Source organism: Oncorhynchus tshawytscha, linkage group LG29 (assembly GCF_018296145.1).
Source record: "Oncorhynchus tshawytscha isolate Ot180627B linkage group LG29, Otsh_v2.0, whole genome shotgun sequence".
Taxonomy (NCBI): domain Eukaryota; kingdom Metazoa; phylum Chordata; class Actinopteri; order Salmoniformes; family Salmonidae; genus Oncorhynchus; species Oncorhynchus tshawytscha.
The window spans coordinates 25,063,729-25,082,945 of NC_056457.1; the positions used below are offsets into that span (position 1 = coordinate 25,063,729).

General features: G+C 43.4%; 3 protein-coding genes across 6 annotated transcripts in view; 2 read left to right on the forward strand and 1 right to left on the reverse strand.

The window, feature by feature from the left end:
• Positions 1-6,665, forward strand: part of LOC112247560 (ribosomal protein S6 kinase alpha-3-like) — a 38,167-nt gene extending 31,502 nt beyond the window's left edge. For all 3 annotated transcript variants that reach the window (XM_042308511.1, XM_042308513.1, XM_042308514.1), the window contains 4 exons: positions 3,655-3,731; positions 3,991-4,108; positions 4,224-4,364; positions 4,480-6,665. In XM_042308511.1, the coding sequence (XP_042164445.1) occupies positions 3,655-3,731; positions 3,991-4,108; positions 4,224-4,364; positions 4,480-4,602 (459 nt within the window). In that variant the 3' untranslated portion in view covers positions 4,603-6,665. The remainder of the gene's footprint in view (positions 1-3,654; positions 3,732-3,990; positions 4,109-4,223; positions 4,365-4,479) is intronic.
• A 24-nt stretch (positions 6,666-6,689) lies between these two features.
• Positions 6,690-10,708, reverse strand: LOC112247537 (zinc finger protein Xfin-like). Of its 2 annotated transcripts, none has more exons than XM_024416336.2 (2): positions 10,474-10,708; positions 6,690-9,012 (listed from the first exon to the last, which is right to left on the reverse strand). In XM_024416336.2, exon 2 carries the CDS (start codon positions 8,980-8,982, stop codon positions 7,567-7,569), a length of 1,416 nt encoding a protein of 471 aa, XP_024272104.1. In that variant the 5' UTR covers positions 8,983-9,012; positions 10,474-10,708; the 3' UTR covers positions 6,690-7,566. The 2 variants fall into 2 exon arrangements, with proteins under 2 accessions (XP_024272104.1, XP_024272103.1); XM_024416335.2 differs by lacking the exon at positions 10,474-10,708 and adding an exon at positions 9,656-10,298.
• Positions 10,709-10,781: 73 nt separating this feature from the next.
• LOC112247555 (eukaryotic translation initiation factor 1A, X-chromosomal) lies at positions 10,782-15,944 on the forward strand. Its single transcript, XM_024416365.2, has 7 exons — positions 10,782-10,938; positions 11,751-11,834; positions 12,284-12,387; positions 12,592-12,642; positions 15,090-15,171; positions 15,374-15,465; positions 15,629-15,944. The coding sequence occupies exons 1-7, from the start codon at positions 10,923-10,925 to the stop codon at positions 15,632-15,634; spliced, it is 435 nt and encodes a 144-aa protein (XP_024272133.1). The 5' UTR covers positions 10,782-10,922; the 3' UTR covers positions 15,635-15,944.
• The last annotated feature ends 3,273 nt before the right edge of the window (positions 15,945-19,217 follow it).

The following is a 19,217-nucleotide window of genomic DNA, read 5'->3' on the forward strand; positions in this document are numbered from 1 at the left end:
CGCCCTCTCTCTCTCTCCCTTTCTCTCTGTCCCTCTCTCTTTCTCTCTCTCTCCCCCTCTCTCTCTCTCTCACACTCTCTCACTCTGTCTCAATCTCTCCATCTCAATGCAATTCAAGGGGCTTTATAGGCATGGGAAACATATATTAACATTGCCAAAGCAAGTGAAATAGATAATAAACAAAAGTGAAATGACCAGTAAAAATGAACAGTAAACATTACACTCACAGAAGTTCCAAAATAATAAAGACATTACAAATGTCATATTATGTATATAGTGTTGTAACGATGTGCAAATGGTTAAAGTACAAAAGGGAAAATAAATAAGCATAAATATGGATTGTATTTACAATGGTATTTGTTCTTCACTGGGTGCCCTTTTCTTGTGGCAACAGGTCACAAATTTTGCTGCTGTGATGGCACACTGTGGTATTTCACCCAGTAGATATGAGTTTATCAAAATAGGGTTTGTTTTTGAATTCTTTGTGGATCTGTGTAATCTGAGGGAAATATGTGTCTCTAATATGGTCATACATTGGGCAGGAGGTTAGGAAGTGCAGCTCGGTTTCCACCTCATTTTGTGGGGAGTGAGCACATAGCCTGTCTTCTCTTGAGAGCCAGGTCTGCCTACGGCCTTTCTCAATAGCAAGGCTATGCTCACTGAGTCTGTACATAGAGCAAACTAGAATGCTATTTGTCCCTAAACAGAGAGTACACAGTGGCAGAATACCTGACCACTGTGGCAAAATACCTGACCACTGTGACAGAATACCTGACCACTGTAACTGAATATCTGACCACTGTGACTGAATACCTGACCACTGTGACAGAATACCTGACCACTGTGACAGAATACCTGACCACTGTGACTGAATACCTGACCACTGTGACTGAATACCTGACCACTGTGACAGAATACCTGACCACTGTGACAGAATACCTGACCACTGTGACAGAATACCTGACCACTGTGACAGAATACCTGACCACTGTGACAGAATACCTGACCACTGTGACAGAATACCTGACCACTGTGACTGAATACCTGACCACTGTGACTGAATACCTGACCACTGTGACTGAATACCTGACCACTGTGACTGAATACCTGACCACTGTGACTGAATACCTGACCACTGTGACTGAATACCTGACCGCTGTGACTGAATACCTGACCACTGTGACTGAATATCTGACCACTGTGACTGAATACCTGACCACTGTGACTGAATACCTGACCACTGTGACAGAATACCTGACCACTGTGACAGAATACCTGACCACTGTGACTGAATACCTGACCACTGTGACTGAATACCTGACCACTGTGACTAAATACCTGACCACTGTGACAGAATACCTGACCACTGTGACAGAATACCTGACCACTGTGACAGAATACCTGACCACTGTGACTGAATACCTGACCACTGTGACTGAATACCTGACGACTGTGACAGAATACCTGACCACTGTGACTGAATACCTGACCACTGTGACTGAATACCTGACCACTGTGACTGAATACCTGACCACTGTGACTGAATACCTGACCACTGTGACTGAATACCTGACCACTGTGGCAGAATACCTGACCACTGTGGCAGAATACCTGACCACTGTGACTGAATACCTGACCACTGTGACTGAATACCTGACCACTGTGACTGAATACCTGACCACTGTGACTGAATACCTGACCACTGTGACTGAATACCTGACCACTGTGACAGAATACCTGACCACTGTGACTGAATACCTGACCACTGTGACTGAATACCTGACCACTGTGACTGAATACCTGACCACTGTGACAGAATACCTGACCACTGTGACAGAATACCTGACCACTGTGACTGAATACCTGACCACTGTGACTGAATACCTGACCACTGTGACTGAATACCTGACCACTGTGACTGAATACCTGACCACTGTGACTGAATACCTGACCGCTGTGACTGAATACCTGACCACTGTGACTGAATATCTGACCACTGTGACTGAATATCTGACCACTGTGACTGAATACCTGACCACTGTGACTGAATACCTGACCACTGTGACAGAATACCTGACCACTGTGACAGAATACCTGACCACTGTGACTGAATACCTGACCACTGTGACTGAATACCTGACGACTGTGACTAAATACCTGACCACTGTGACAGAATACCTGACCACTGTGACAGAATACCTGACCACTGTGACAGAATACCTGACCACTGTGACTGAATACCTGACCACTGTGACTGAATACCTGACGACTGTGACAGAATACCTGACCACTGTGACTGAATACCTGACCACTGTGACAGAATACCTGACCACTGTGACTGAATACCTGACCACTGTGACTGAATACCTGACCACTGTGACAGAATACCTGACCACTGTGACTGAATACCTGACCACTGTGACTGAATACCTGACCACTGTGACTGAATACCTGACCACTGTGACTGACACAAATGTAAGGAAAGCTTTGACTGTTTTCTTGTTCATTCTTTCCAATGTGTCAAGTAATTATCTATTTGTTTTCTCATGATTTGCTTGGGTCTAATTGTGTTGCTGTCCTGGGGCTATGTGGGGTGTGTTTGTGTTTGTGAACAAAGCCCGAAGACCAGCTTGGTTAGGGGACTCTTCTCCAGGTTCATCTCTCTGTAGGTGATGGCTTTGTTATGGAAGGTTTGGTAGTCAATTCCTTTTAGGTGGTTGTAAAATTTAACGTCTCTTTTCTGGATTTTGATAATTAGTGGTTATCGGCCTAATTCTGCTCTGCATGCATTATTTGGTGTTTTAAGTTGTACACAGAGGATATTTTTGCAGAATTCTGCATGTAGAGTCTCAATTTGGTGTTTGTCCCATTTTGTAAATTCTTGGTTGGCAACATTGTCTAGATGGAATATGTATTTTTGGAACACCATTATTTTGGTCTTACTGAGATTTACTGTCAGGGCCCAGGTCTGACAGAATCTGTGCAGAATATCTAGGTGGTGCTGTAGGACCTCCCTCTCTGTCTCTCTCCCTGGCTCTGTTTCTCTGTCTCTCCCTCCCTCTCAATTCAATTTAAGGGCTTTATTAGCATGGGAAACATATGTTTACATTGCAAAAGCAAGTGAAATAGATAATAAACAAAAGTGGAATAAACAATAAAAAATGTACAATAAACATTATACCAAATAATAAAGAAATGTCATATTATGTAACAGTCTCTTTCTCTGTCTGTCTATCTATCTCTCTATATATGTCTCTCTCTCCCTCTGTCACACCCTCTCTCTCTGTCACACCCTCTCTCTCTGTCACACCCTCTCTCTCTGTCACACCCTCTCTCTCTGTCACACCCTCTCTCTCTGTCACACCCTCTCCCTCTGTCACACCCTCTCCCTCTGTCACACCCTCTCTCTCTGTCACACCCTCTCTCTCTGTCACACCCTCTCTCTCTGTCACACCCTCTCCCTCTGTCACACCCTCTCTCTCTGTCACACCCTCTCTCTCTGTCACACCCTCTCTCTCTCTCTCTTTCCTCTTCGTTCTGACAATTCTCTTTCAAACTAGTCTTTTCTTCTCTCTTTCTCTCTTAACCGCTGATATTCTCTACATGTACCCTCTCATCCACTGACCATACAGTATGTGGGTGTGTGTTGTCTAGGTGTTGAAGAAGCAGGGTTATGATGCTGCCTGTGACATTTGGAGTCTAGGAGTCCTACTCTACACTATGCTCACAGGGTAAGGCTGTGTGTGTGTGTGTGTGTGTGTGTGTGTGTGTGTGTGTGTGTGTGTGTGTGTGTGTGTGTGTGTGTGTGTGTGTGTGTGTGTGTGTGTGTGTGCCTGTGCCTGTGCGTGTGTGTCTCTGTGTGTGTGTGTGTGTTTCCCTGGACTAACCTTCTGGTATGGCTGTTTGTGTATTTGCAATTGTTTACCCTTCTCTCTTCTCCCTCAAAAACAAAAAAAATCTCTCCTCCCTCCTCTCTCTTCTTCTCTCCAGGTTCACTCCGTTTGCCAACGGTCCAGAGGACACACCAGAGGAGATCCTGGCTCGGATCGGCAGCGGGAAGTTCTCTCTGACCGGAGGATACTGGAACTCTGTTTCAGCAGAGGCCAAGGTACACACACACAATCACACACACTCACACCGAAGCCAAGGGAATGTTGTCAACATTCAAACACATACTCAATGGATGATAATGTTGTAATATGTTTTTGACCTCTGACCTGTAGGAGCTGGTGTCTAAGATGTTACACGTGGACCCCCACCAGCGTTTGACAGCCGGCCAGGTGTTGTGTCATCCCTGGGTCACACACCGAGACCACCTGCCCAAGTTCACACTGACCAGACAGGACGCTCCACACCTGGTCAAGGTAACAGACACTCTAAATGTCCTGTTTTAACATCTCAGTATATTTTATTGTGTGTATGACACTATAAAGTGTGAGTTGACATTTTTTATTATCTCATTTGTTTTGTTTTGTGCAGAGCGCCATGGCAGCCACCTACTCTGCCCTCAACAGGAACGTTCCACCTGTCCTGGACCCCGTGGGATGTTCCACTCTAGCCCAACGGAGGGGGGTGAAGAAACTCACCTCCACTGCCCTCTGACCGTTGACATTTCACCTCAGACTTATAACCCTGCTGGAGCTCTGCTCAGACAGACAGACCTGGTTGCTCAGATGACCTGGACAGAACTCTGATGCACCTGGGACCCCCCTGACCCTGCTCAGTTATTAACTAACCCAGTGGTCTTCACCCCTGGTGCTGGAGACCAGGGCTGGAACTACAGCCTATAGCTCTGTTGGACCAGGGTTGGAACTACAGCCTATAACTCTGTTGGACCAGGGCTGGAACTACAGCCTATAACTCTGTTGGACCAGGGCTGGAACTACAGCCTATAGCTCTGTTGGACCAGGGCTGGAACTACAGCCTATAGCTCTGTTGGACCAGGGCTGATGGTGACCACATTGTAGCGTCTCTCCAGTCTTTGCTTTGGACAATTCGTGTTGCCTCTAGACTCAAGAGACAATTGTCAGGAACATGAATGTGCTGTATTTAGATGTCTGTACTTCTGGGAACATTTGAGATACCTGCATTATGCATTTAAGACCCATATTAAAATGATGATGAACTGTATAATGTAGCTCTGTGTATAAACCTAAGTAGCCTCAAAGACAGTACAATATGAAGATAGGCTAAAACGGCTTCTCCAATAGAAATCCCAGACCACACTTTTCGGCAAGGTTCTGGCGATGTTGGCTAGCTAAGCTCATGCGTAGAAACATGTCATCGGGTCTAACGGTCGTCTCCTGTCAAATCAAAGGCACTCCTTCCATATCATTTTTTGGGAAAATGTGTCCGTTAGTCAATTTCACGAGGTTGGAGTATTAACACGCTCAACTACTTAAGAAATTGGATCAATTCTATGTTGTGGATTTAGATTTTGAGAAAATGAACAACTGAGGAAGAATGTTTTACTTTTCTCATTGACTTCACAACCCCCAAACCCTGGTCAGATTGGTCTGTTTCACAAGCGTTCACAGATGTCTAACGATGTTGCATCTCTGGGTTTAGAAAATCTGTGGTAACCTCTTCTGTGACTGAGTCATCAGACAGGGACAAAACTAGTGATGTCATCAGAGTGAGAGCAGGTAGAGCTCCACTGACCCCGCCCCCTATGTAGAGACAAGCTCCTCCCAGTCAGCCACAACATCCAGAGTGAGGCCAGTCTGGACTGAGGTCCAATCATGGCTTTGGTGGGCCAGTCTGGGTACAGCCTGCCCTGTCCACGCCACACCTCAACATTTACAGACACCAAGGGAAACCTGATCCTCGACCAGTGTTAAGCAGTGGTTATCTGGACAGCGAGTCTGTGTATATGTTGATGCCTTCAAATGCTCCTCAGGACTCCTCTGAACCTTGTGTTTCCCAGTTCTTAGGTACATTTGAAAGCAGCATGCTTGGATGACGCCATGAGGAGTCTGTGTCCGACACTGACCTGACACTACTGTTCCAGTACAGCAGCTCAGGTTTCTAGATGAAATACCATGCATTTTATAAGTCCATTAACTGTGTCATGTAAGCACACAGGTGGGGTGGGACAGGTCCATGGATGTAGAAATGTGTGGATAGAAGGGACATGATATTTTATGCTGAATTGAACCCTTTCAACCTGCCATCTGGAATGGCATGACACAGTTGTGGAGGTAATCCAGTATGTTACTGTCTGGGCCAGCTGGCACCTGCTGACTTCTGGCCCATCCCTTTAAAGCACTGTCTGTCTAATTGAATGAAAAAATATGTAGCTACAGTATCAATGACTTGTAGCAGTAGTATTGAATTAATGAGCTGATCCTGGATCGGTGGACAACTCCTACCTATTCGATCGCTCTCCCTCAGCTCTTCTGTATGTGTTGTAACAGTCTTTCAGGTTCTGCTTGACTGGTAGCAGAGCTGTAAGCTTGTGTGTTTGAGATGTCTATATGTTTTTTTCCCCTTCCAGTTTGAGAGTAGATGAGATGTATTTTTTCTCTCCTTCCTCTGTCCCTATCCAGTGGAGATAGTGTCCCTTCCTCCACCCCTGCTGCTGTCTCCTCTCTCTGGTTTTGTATCTCAGTGGAGTCACAGTAGGACTTTGTATTGAACATAATAAAAATACCTTCAGTATACAACTGTGTTTTTCACTGACCAGTAACTACTACAGAAAGGCTTTTTATTCAGACAACATACAGTCAACAGCATAGAGAACAATGCATCAAAGATGTTCTGTAATGGAACCAGTCGACACCAAAAGGCTCCAGGATGACAGGGCTACAGTGGTGTTCCGGTCTAATCTCTATTGGGCAGAGAAAGTTCACTTGGCTTCCGATTGGCCCAGAGAGATTTCTCTCTTCTTTCCATTGGCCCAGAGAGTTCCTAATGTATACATCTGGCATAAATAGAAATGTACTAGAGTTGGCACTAGGATCATGTACGGGCTAATAATATACTCTACAAACAAATACAAACCCAAATGTTAACTCAGAAACACTTCATTACATTTGTGACTATCACATTTTACGTTAAGCTACTTACATCTAATGTTGTGTAAGACAATTCTCTAAATCTAAATTGATAAAAGGACAATACAAAAGATTGAACTGAATAATCTCTATAATGAATGACAGGTAAATACATACCATGTAGGATATTATGGGGCTTATAAAGGGCTTACAACGCGTTGAAGACGCATGGCCTTCAATGTGAATGTGACAAATACTGTACAAGTGGGCTACAATCTGAAAACCAATAAGAATCCCATCTTTACAAACCTAAACTCTCTAAATGACAGTTAGCTTGAAAGTCATTTCTCCCATTCCATCTGTATCGATAAATCAAACAGCTTCAGAATTCATTTACTGTAACAACCAAGTAGTAGCTGTTCTTTAGTTAGATAATTTGATCCCAGTCTCAGGTTTCTCCTGTACAGAAATATTCACTAATAAAGTTCCCATGTCAGTTGTTCATGTCAGAGGAGGGGCGTGGTTATGGGACAAAGGGGAGGGGTTAAAAACAACTAGATTGAGATTCTATTTATTTGGTAATAAATTCTTCTTTGATCTCTTGTAGATGGGCGTGGTTATCTTGTAGATGTGCATGGTTGTTTGGTAGAGGGGAGGGACTTTTCTTCAGAGGGGCTGTACTATGATTCCCTGTATTGTCAGGTTTGTTGATTTTCCCAGACTGCTGGTCTAGCTGCTTCTGGTTACGTCTGAGAGCGTGGTTTTTCAGGTGGACAGTGAGGCCCCTCTGGGTGAGCTGGTAGATGTGACACTCATAGCAGTAGTAAGGAGTCACGGCCACGTGTCTAAACTGATGTGCTAGAAAGATGTCGATCGAGGAGAAGTTTCTTTCACACATCTCACAGCGCGGGACCCTGCCTGGGTGTTCCGTGTTGTAGTGCTTTTTCATTGTGCATTTATTCAGCATCTCCACAGAGCAGAAGGAGCAGCACAACATCACTTTGTGGAGACTGGTGTGACTACGAGAGTGCTTGTCGAGGACTATCTGGTTTCTGTAGTATGTATTGCAGAGTGGGCAGAAGAATTTCTTATGGCTGGGTTGGTATTTATTCTGATGCTCCCCGACTCCTCTGGCTTTCCGGATAGCATCCAAATCCTTTTCCTCCTTGTTGTCCTCCTTCACATGGTGCAAGCAAATGTGAGTCCTCAGGGAAGCCTTGCATCGGTAGATTTGGGGGCAGAGTGGCACTGGGCAGGCGTGTTTCGCATTAGTGCAGCAGACGGTTTTATGCTCCAGTAACTCGCTTCGGTACTGGAAGGTGTTGCTGCACTGTGGGCAGCGGAACCCTGCCACCCTCTTTTTCCCCTCCACAGTCTGACCTTTCTGTCTCTCCCTCTCTTCCTCCCTCGCCTTCTCTGCAATCATCTTCCATTCGTCTTCCTGGGTTTTCCTCCTCTCTTGCTCATATCTCCACCATTGCGGCCCTGGAAGCTTTCTCCGTTTCCCCTTTTCCCCCCACATCTCTACCATCCTGCTCTCTCCCCCTTCCTCCATCTGCCATACCTCCTTCCCTGCCACATATTCTCTACATTCTTCCTCCTCCTCTGGGTTTGAGTTTTCTATCACAAACACTCCCTCCACCTCCCCCTCACGTGCCGTCACATTCATTTTCTCTTTCCTGTGAAGCTCTGTTACCATGGCATCATAGCCTCCATCCTCTCCTTCATATGGGTGAGTGTGTGAGTATTCCATCCCATACTCTCCTCCATCATCCTTCCTCTCTCCTGTGTGCGAGTCTCCTATTTTCACCACTCTAATCTGGTCATAGCTCTCTGCAATGCTCTCATCCTCCCCAACATCTTCCTCTTTGATTGAACTAAACGACTTGCTGAGTGAACCCAACAAATTGTTCCAGCGATTCACCTGCGAATCCAACTCCCTGTCCACTGGCTCCTCCTTGATGCCGGCCATTTTGCCTTCCACCATCCCAGTCCCCTTCGCCCTCTCAGTGTACACCTGTTAGAGATGAACATGAAGTGTTTCATTTAGAAGCAACATTATTCTGTTAAAGTTTTAGTGTTGAAGGTTGTGCTTCATGTACCTCTAACACCCAGAAAGCTCAGATTCACCAGCTCTGCAAGCTATGTCAAAATATGTTCTTTGCTTCGTTAGTTGGTCAGCGTAAAAGCCTATTTGGTGATCAAAGGACGGATTTTGACAATATAAACTTTGCATATCTGCTAAATCGGAGTTTGAATCAGAGCTTCCTGTGTGCACAGATAGATACTACTAGTTCAGGGCTACACTTGGTTTAATAAACTGTAGGCTAGGCCTGGAAGGCAATTTTAGATAGCTATAAAGTCTTTCAAGGTCCGCCTATAAGAACTAAAAATATGTTTTTGTTGATGGAGTGAAAAGTTAAAGAAATTAACTAGTTAATTGACGGCAAATGTTTGAAGCAATTGCGCCGCCATCTTCTCTACTAAAACCTTTTCAGTCTATTGTCTTTGATTAATGATCCTATAGCCTAGGCTACTGTTTTTGATGCTATAGCCTAAACAACAGTTTGGCACAATGTTAAATTAAGTTTAATAAAACATGAACAAATAATAATAATAATAATGGTTGGCTAGCCTCATAGCGCGAATATCATACTCACCGTGTGTTTCCGATAAGCCGATGTTTTATCAGAGGAATAAATCGATGGGATTGCGTCAAGATTTAATATTAACCTCGTGGTGAAACCGAGATCAAGTTTTGTGAAGCACTCTTCTGGAAAGTGGTCGCCACATAAACGGGAAACATCTGGAATTTGCTCTCCCGGGTTGCTTCCATTGATAAACTGTAGCCACCGTTGGCGTCTCCGGGGTTCCTCTGGTAAACTGTAATGAATAATTGCGTCCGATTGATTGGCGCATCCTCTAACAATGCATTTATGGATTTCCATTGCGCTCTTCTCTTTAGCCAGTTATTTTCTAATGAAACTGAGTCACAACTTGATGTACGTTTTAGCTACAAATGTTGTGTCGTCGCCGAGGTGTGACAGCTGCGTTTGCACACACTGACCCGGACTACCAGTATCTTTGTTATTTCTGTCTGCTATCAGTTAGCACTGTGGCTAAGCTATCTACAGTGTAGAGTAACTAATTTATATCCGCACGTTGACTTTCCACTTTCTCTCTATCTGGCTATGAAGTTCGAACAGTGGCGAATTCAGAAATATCCATGGATATGTGTAAATTCAACCACAATCATATTTTCCAGCTACCAAAATGTTATAATTTATCATGGATTGCTAAAATAGCTAGCAAGTTGTTCTTCTTCTGTTTTATTATCAGAAAATGTGCTCTATCGCCACCTACTGTAGTGGAGTGTTTCTACTGAACGAGCATTTAACCTAGGCTATATTATTTTTATTCGAATGGATCATATAAAATGTACATTTCATCGATAGGTTTTATTATTGTAAACACTTACCCAGTTCCAGCATATGAAAATGTTAACATATTAGTCAATACGTTCCATGTGTTTCCACTGTGTCTGTGGTCCTTGTTTACACTGTGTCTGTGGTCCTTTCCCAAGTAAGTACATTTACAAAGATATTTTCAAATGAATATATGATTTGTGTAATGGTTTGGTGTGTTTGATTTAAATGTGTAATATTGTTGCATTCCGAAACTTAAATGATAAAGAAAGACAGTAACTAGCTAGCATGGTGTATTGCTGTTTCACATGTGTAAATAAAGCTTTACCATTTTGTATGACATGTCATGCGCATGCGTAAACCGGTGCACAAGTGGTGAATTGGTTTTCCGTGAATTCTGCCGGGAGAAATTGGGCCGTTTTTCTTTCTCATTATTGTTCATATAGCAGTAAGCGCCACCCAATCACCACGGGACGAAGAGAAGATCTGAGCTGTAAAGAATATGCCCAAGAATAAAGGTAAAGTGTTAGAAGCGCCGTCTATTCCCGGATCTTGTCCTACAGTCTCTGACTACTTCAGTCTCTACGTGACACAGTTGAATAGCTAGCTAACATAATGACTAACGGTAACCACCAGCTTCGTAGCATATATTTTCACAAATCTAGGTACGTACAGACTATGTAAATTAAGAGCAGCCAGCTCGCTGTATTGTCGTTCTGACGTTAAATTGTACTGTTAAGGGCGCACATGACCTGTCGTCTAACTAGCAACTGTAGTAGAACCCATTCAGTCCACAGTCAGCTAGCTACATTTGCCTGAAGGTTTCACGTACTGACTGTAGTTGGCCATATGGCATATCTGCGCTCTATTCCTGTAAAACATGTTCACATGTTGCTGTAACACATCATGTACCTACTGTAGTTGGACTCCCGAGTGGTGCAGCAGTCTGAGGCACTGCATCTCAGTGCAAGAGGCGTCACTATAGTACTTGGTTCGAATCCAGGCGGCACAATTGAACCAGCATCGTCGGGGGTTTGGCCGGAGTAGACCGTCATTGTAAATAAGAATTTGTTCATAAATGCCTTGCCTAGTTAAATAAAGGTTAGATAGAATAAAAGTTGGTGATGTGGGGTTGACATTGAAACACTATAATAATACAGTATAGGTTAGGTATCTATTGGGTGTGGTACTATGATTTCATAGTGGAAACTCAAAACCTTTACCTTACATAGCTATAGTAGTTAAATACAGTCTGAGTTAAAGTGTCTGCTAAATGACAAAAATGTGAGTGGTCTGTATGACTTAATTTGTTTATCTCTGTCCTCTCCAGGTAAGGGAGGAAAGAATCGTCGACGTGGAAAAAATGAGAACGAGTCAGAGAAGAGAGAGCTGGTGTTCAAAGAGGACGGGCAGGGTGAGTGGAGGGGTCTCTGCCAGGCCTTGTGTGGGTGTAGGCTTTTGTTCCAGCCAAACAGCAACATGGCTGAATCAAGTCTTTGTTGAAGACTATGATTAGTTGGTGTGTTAGTGCTTTGGCTGGAGCAGAAGCCTGCATGCACACCAGTTCTAGAATTAGAACTGCCAGTCTCTCCCCAGTGTGGAATACCTCAACTGCTCCTAACAATGTTCTAGAATGTACAGCTCCCTTTTCCCCAAGTTTCTGGAATGCAGATAAAAATGCAGCAGCCCTGTTTTTAGAGCAGACGTGTGTTCTATTGAGGGTGAAGTTATACAAGCATAATGATCAACATGGCCCTACTCCGTGGGAGCAATGTAACCCTCTCCCCTGTGCTGTAGAGTACACTCAGGTGTTCCCAACTCCTGTGATGTTGTGTATGTTAAGTCCTTCTCTCTTTCCTGCAGAATATGCCCAGGTGATTAAGATGTTGGGTAATGGGAGGTTGGAAGCCATGTGTTTTGATGGAGTTAAGCGGCTCTGCCACATCAGAGGAAAACTCAGGAAAAAGGTAGAAACACACGCCCATCATATTGACACACAACCCTGAATGATGCAGACTCAGTGTTTTTTTTCTTCTTTTCTCCCCACTATGGACTGTCAACCGCGACACAGCATGGGCTGCAGTTGTGTGTTAATGAATTCTTCAGATTGTTATCCATTCATCTGATTTATGTCCCTGATTTATGTCCTCCTTCTGTTGTTTTTCTTTCAGGTGTGGATTAACACGTCAGATATCATCCTGGTGGGACTGAGAGATTACCAGGTGAGATGACCAGCAAGTTTACGACTGCTGCTGTTGTTGTGGGTGACTGTGCATTTGGTTGTCACTTAGGGCTGGGCGATTTATATGGAATTAATTTGATTAATTCAAATGTGTTTTTTAGCACAAACTGTATCGCAATAATTAAGTTTTGCTTTTATGAAAAATCACTTCTTCCTCTATGACATAACGTTGTTTCAACTCACTGTTTTCGTTTGAGGTTTGGTCCAAACAGATTGGGTCCTATGGACACTGAAAGACACTGAGACATTATTTGAGTGTCATCGATGAGGACTAAACCTTTCTAACAATACCTTTTTTTTATCTCTCAACTCATAAAACGTACAGAGAGTTGACCCTACTAAAACAGAAGTAGCCTATCAATGAGCATTGTTTCTGGGAAATAAATGTTCATTTTCTGTGCCACTAGCAGAATTTTTTTCTACCGGCTGTGCTGCCTATCTACCGTAATTGCTGGACTATTAAGCGCACCCACTGAATTATTAAAAAATATGTCTTTTGTACATAAGCCACATGTCTATAAGCCGCAGGTGCCTACCGGTACATTGAAACAAATGAACTTTACACAGCCTTTAAACGAAACACGGCTTGTAACAAAAATAAATAGGCTTTAACGAAACACGGCTTGTAACAAAAATAAATAGGCTTTAACGAAACACGGCTTGTAACAACAATTAAACAGTAGCCTACCAGTAAAGTCATTGGTCACTATCTTCCTCCTGTGCACTGAAACCACTGAAGTCATCTCCTTCGGTGTCGGAGTTGAATAGCCTCAGAATTGCTTCATCCGATGTTGGATCGTTTTCATTGTCGCTCTCGTCACTTTCATCCGGAGGCAAATACCCCGCTGAGCTCATGCTGCCCCTTCAACACGCAGCAGTCCAGCCTTTCCAAACCTGTTGATGATAGTGGATTTTTTGACAATGCTCCACGCTGTCAGGACCCACTGGCAGACTTGACCATAAGTTGCTCTTTGCATGCAGCCCGTTTTAGTGAAGGATTTCTCCCCACTTGTCATCCAAGCCTCCCACTGAACAAGGAGAGCCACCTTAAATGCACGATTTACACTGATGTCGAGTGGCTGCAAATACTTTGGGCCATCTGCTTTTCTTCCCTCTGAAAGCTTTTGTTGTCTTTTTGCACTGAGTCAGTTCCTCACGCTGCTGTTTCCAACGTCTTATCATCGACTCATTAAGGCCAAGCTCCCATGCAGCAGCTCTATTTCCTTTTCCAACAGCCAGATCGATGCCTTCAACTTGAAAGCTGCATCATATGCATTTCTCCGTGTCTTTGCCATGATGAGGGTGACAAAATGACTACCGTAATCAGAATGATGGGACGTTTGAGCGCGCTCGATTTACGTCACATGTGACGGTGCTCAGTTTTTTGGCGGCATGAATCTTGTGAAAGCGGGAAAAATCCATAAATTAGCCGCGTCATTGTATAAACCGCGAGGTTCAAAGTGTGGGAATAAAGTAGCGGCTTATAGTCCGGAAATTACGGTAGTTGTTTTATAAATGTGCAATGAGAATAAAAATACACATTTGTATCAGTAATTGGCAACTCATTCTGAGAAATGAGCGTCTTATCCAAGTAGGCTACTTGATTTCAACATCTGAACAAAGTGGACGGGCTAGCATGCTGTTGGAGGCAGACAGGAGGGTGTGTTCATAGGAGTTCAACTGTTCTACCTTGTTAGCTCGCAAATAGATCCAAGTTGTCTAGACTTGAAATATAAAGATTATCTGACTAGTCAGTAGCATGTGGGCTTGTGCTTGAGAGATTGTTTATTAGACCTGTGTTACACAGGAGGTTGGTGGGGCCTTCACTGGGGAGAAGGTGCTCGTGGTAATGGCTGGAGCAGAAATGGTGTAATGGCATCAAACACATGGTTTCCAGGGGTTTGATGGCATTCCATCCCAGCCATTATTGTGAGCCTTCCTCCCCTCAGCAGCCCCCTGTGATGTGTCAATGTTCTATTGTGTCTGCTACAAGAGGTTGGACCTCTTATTAGTGGGGATGTTCTGGTTCAATTTGTAACAAAAGGGTATTTTCATTGACTGAGTTGAAAGCCAGATCAGTGATTATTGCAAAAAAAGAGCTATTTGTATTAAATAATTACATTAGTAGTTGGTCTTATGGTTGTGGAAGGCCTATATTTAGCCTAGGTATACTTACACACTCCCTGAATTCATTAGATTATTGCTGACTGTTTTGAATGCAGTTTATTGACCTGTTAATTGTACAACAACGCTTATTCAGAGAACATGTTAAAAAAACGATATATAAATCAGAAATCGCCCATAAGTTTGGGAAAAAATAAAGATGATTTTTAGGCCATATCGCTCAGCCCTATTGTCACTATATCATATATTGTCACTGTATCATAAAAGCATCTTTGAGTTGAGTTTTTTTTTCTCCTGCTATAGGACAACAAAGCTGATGTGATCCTGAAGTACAATGCAGACGAGGCCAGGAGTCTGAAGGCCTACGGAGAACTGCCGGAGCACGGTGAGTAGTCGCTACGGTAACAGCTAATGGGATTGAAATAGTGGTCATGTAGGAGAAGAGATGAGGAAAGAAAGCTAGAAATTATTGACAGCCCATGATGACTGACTACGATTGGTTTTGTAGATGTTAAATTCATGGGTTGTTTTGTTTGCACATCCTTGTTGTCTCTGACTCCTCCTCTTCCTGTCTCCTCCCCTCTCAGCCAAGATCAATGAGACGGATACTTTCGGTCCCGGGGACGATGAAGACATCCAGTTTGACGACATCGGAGATGATGATGAGGACATTGATGATGTAAGTGCTCAATCAGCATCTTGTATTGCTTTCTGTAGGTTGGAACTGCTGCAATGACAGGATTAACCATCTGGTGACCCTCTATCTGTATCTCTTTCCCCTCCCTGCCCACTCTCTACCCACCTCTCGCCCCCACTTTCTTTCCTCTGTCATTATTCTCCAGATCTAAGGACCTTCTAGGGGAAGGTGTAATTTTTACCATCTGCTCTGAAAATCAGCACAGGACTTCGATACTTCTCTACTGGAATCACTGTACCCTCTGCCCACATTTGTGGCTGTGTTACCTATTGACGACCCCGCCCACACAACATATTTCAAGGGCTTTCAACCCTCCCACTAACTCATTGATAACATGACTGCAGCTGCTCGCAATTTCTTGCGGTGTCTTTTTTTTAATGTATTTATATCGATTTCATGCGGAGTGGAATTTACTTACAAGTATAGAATCTAGATTTGCAATAAAAATATGAACCATTTTATGTTTTGTCCTGCGTTCTGTATCATAGTTGATAGTTAGCAACGCTCTTTATATTAGGATTAAATATGTTTATTGATTATGTAAAACTGATTCCTCCTGAAGATGCCTCTGTTTTTCAACAGTCTACTTTTCTTTTGTTTCCCCATGTGTATTTTGTCTGTTGGTTTTATGTTTTGATCAACTCCCGGAGGGGTGTGTCACAAAGCATCACCACGTTCAAGGAAGTTAGGCCCACCTTTGAGAAACATTCAGATATAGCTACTACTTTTGATTTATTTCCTAAAATAATCTACAAAATTGGATATTTGTCAATTATACCAATGTCCATTTCATGTTATTTCAGAATATTTAGGAATGTTAATTGGCTTTTTCTACTTGTTCCTGCTTTGTGACCCCCAGCTGCGGTTTAGAGACCGCTGAGTTCTGTCAGAAGTAATGGCTACCTCCTAACTACCCTGGTGGTCCAGTCTGCTGCTGCTGGAGTCAATTCCTCTGTTTCTTCACTGTCATGCCAAAGATGTCATGTGCTGCTTAGCATCTACAGAGGAGTTGGCTGCAGCTCATACACAATGGGACCAGGCTAGCTAAATATCACTGAACTGTGTCTTTAACACCATAGACAGCGCCTGAGCTACTATGATGTAATAAGGCTGATTTATAGGGATTTCCAATAAAGAACTTTATTCCATGGACTTTTTGACATTACATTTTACGCCGCTCCTTTCTTCTCTGAGAAAGACTGTAGCCTGTGCTTGTATGTATCAACCACTAGGTGGTGCCACTGACCTACAGCTCAACCCCATCCACAGGGTTGTTGGTGGTGAGCATTAATATGGTTATGTTGAAGACTTTTTTTGTAATACAAAGCTATATATACTAATATTTTTTCTGCATCGAATGTTATTGGTCTTTATATTTGTGATGTTTGTGTGTAAATGAATGTCGGAGGATGACACAGCAGGAAAGAACAGGAGAGGGACATACCCTTTACACATTACTGACCAAACTGAGTGGAGCTGTACTGGGCTGGTGACCTGTAATTTTATTGTCTCATATCATCACTGCTTCTGAAATGTAGCCTGAACAGACAGACCCTTTATAAGCAGGGCAGACGTCTTGTTTCTATGTCCAGGGCAACGTAACGGTTAGTTCCTTTAGAACATACAGTATCTGACACGCGCATGTGTGAACTGTTATTTGGCACCGCGGTTCTGCATAATACACTCCCACGAGGCCCAGTGTTATCAGATCACTGCACGTGCCATGTACAACGAAGCTCTGGTGCAGCACATTCTCTGTAAACGCTCACAGTAGTCAACCTTATTAAAATGTGTGTGTTTTCATTAGCCTAAATAATGTGCCTATAAACGCTCACAGTAGTCAACCTTATTAAAATGTGTGTGTTTTCATTAGCCTAAATAATGTGCCTATAAACGCTCACAGTAGTCAACCTTATTACAATGTGTGTGTTTTCATTAGCCTAAATAATGTGCCTATAAACGCTCACAGTAGTCAACCTTATTACAATGTGTGGGTTTTCATTAGCCTAAATAATGTGCCTATAAACGCTCACAGTAGTCAACCTTATTACAATGTGTGTGTTTTCATTAGCCTAAATAATGTGCCTATAAACGCTCACAGTAGTCAACCTTATTACAATGTGTGGGTTTTCATTAGCCTAAATAATGTGCCTATAAACGCTCACAGTAGTCAACCTTATTACAATGTGTGTGTTTTCATTAGCCTAAATAATGTGCCTATAAACGCTCACAGTAGTCAACCTTATTACAATGTGTGCGTTTTCATTAGCCTAAATAATGTGCCTATAAACGCTCACAGTAGTCAACCTTATTACAATGTGTGCGTTTTCATTAGCCTAAATAATGTGCCTATAAACGCTCACAAGGGAGGTATTTGGAGCTGGGTGAAAAGGGAGAGAGGGATGAGAGATGTTCTCTGTCCTGCCATGGTGTAACTGCTATGAAATGGTTAGCTAGTTAGCGAGGTGTGCGCTAACAGCATTTCAGTCGGTGATGTTACTTGCTCTGAGACCTTGAAGTAGTTGTTTCCCTTGCTCTGCAAGGGCTGCGGCTTTTGTGGCGCGATAGGTAACGAAGCTTCGTGGGAGGCAGTTAATGTGCAGAGGATCCCTGGTTTGAGCCCAGGTACGGGCGAGGAGAGGGACGGAAGCAACACTGTTACATTGGTGCCGTGACCCCGATCACTGGTTGCTGCAGAAAAGGAGGTCAAAACAGGAGTGAGTGTAACCGGTGTGAAATGGCTAGCTAGTGGGGTGCGCGCTAATAGCGTTTCAATAGGTGACGTCACTCGCTCTGAGACCTTGAAGTAGTTGTTTCCGTTGCTCAGCAAGGGCCGTGGCTTTTTGGAGTGATGGGTAACGATGCTTCAAGGGAAGCAGTTGTTTATGTGTGCAAAGGGTCCCTAGTTGGAGCCCAGGTAGGGGTGAGGAGAGGGACGGAAGCAACACAGTTACAATGGCTCGGAGAGAGAACCAATGGAGAAAAGATGGGATAAATGGATTTCTGCATGAAACAGAGATCTGAAAGATGCTGTAAATTGCATTTGAATGAATCCCACCCCAGAAATTGGCTTCAGGAATTATAGTGCTTTCTTGTCATTCCATTCTGTGGGCCGCATCATGACTAAACAACTACATGGAGGACTGTACCAGCCAGCCTGTGTAATGGAATTACAAATCAATGGTCAAGTATAAAAACATGTTTCATTTTGAGCACGTTTTGGCAACCATCAAACGGCTCCATAAATATTTTCATGGAGCCAAACTGCAGCAACAGCTGTTCCAGGTATAACCATGCATGTGGCCCCTAGGTGCCTCTAGCCCTACTCTGGGAAAGCTTGTGTGCCGTCAAGCTTCTATCTTCTCAGTGGGCTTCAAACCTTTTATGCTGTCCATTATGGGAGTAGTTTCCCCTGACATCTTTATCATAGACCCCGCTGCTGATTCTCTGACTATTGGTTGCTGTTATTCACTGTTCCCTCTGCTCTATTTTTAGTCTATGAATTATCCAATCGGGTTCTGCGTGTGACGTGAGAGAGAGACAGACCACTGAACCGACGTGTGTGGACTCTATTTGATGTAAATAATGACGTAATTTACAGCCCTCTGGCACGTAAATGTTGGTATGTGACTTAAACCATACAGATATGGATTAAACTCTCATTAGAAATAACACTTTTTTCTTTTAAATGGCCAAATGTATCAGATGGATTGACTTTGATTATCGTCGAAGAC

What these genes read in the sequence shown, in the direction of transcription:
- LOC112247537 (XM_024416335.2), bottom strand. Translation starts at nt 9,943, where the DNA reads ATGGAAATCCATAAATGCATTGTTAGAGGATGCGCCAATCAATCGGAC. An exon ending in CGGCTTATCGGAAACACACG is followed by an intron (nt 9,013 to 9,655) that starts GTGAGTATGATA and finishes CATCTCTAACAG; the next exon opens with GTGTACACTGAGAGGGCGAA.
- LOC112247555 (XM_024416365.2), top strand. An exon ending in GTTCAAAGAGGACGGGCAGG is followed by an intron (nt 11,835 to 12,283) that starts GTGAGTGGAGGG and finishes TCTTTCCTGCAG; the next exon opens with AATATGCCCAGGTGATTAAG. An exon ending in GAGGAAAACTCAGGAAAAAG is followed by an intron (nt 12,388 to 12,591) that starts GTAGAAACACAC and finishes TTTTTCTTTCAG; the next exon opens with GTGTGGATTAACACGTCAGA.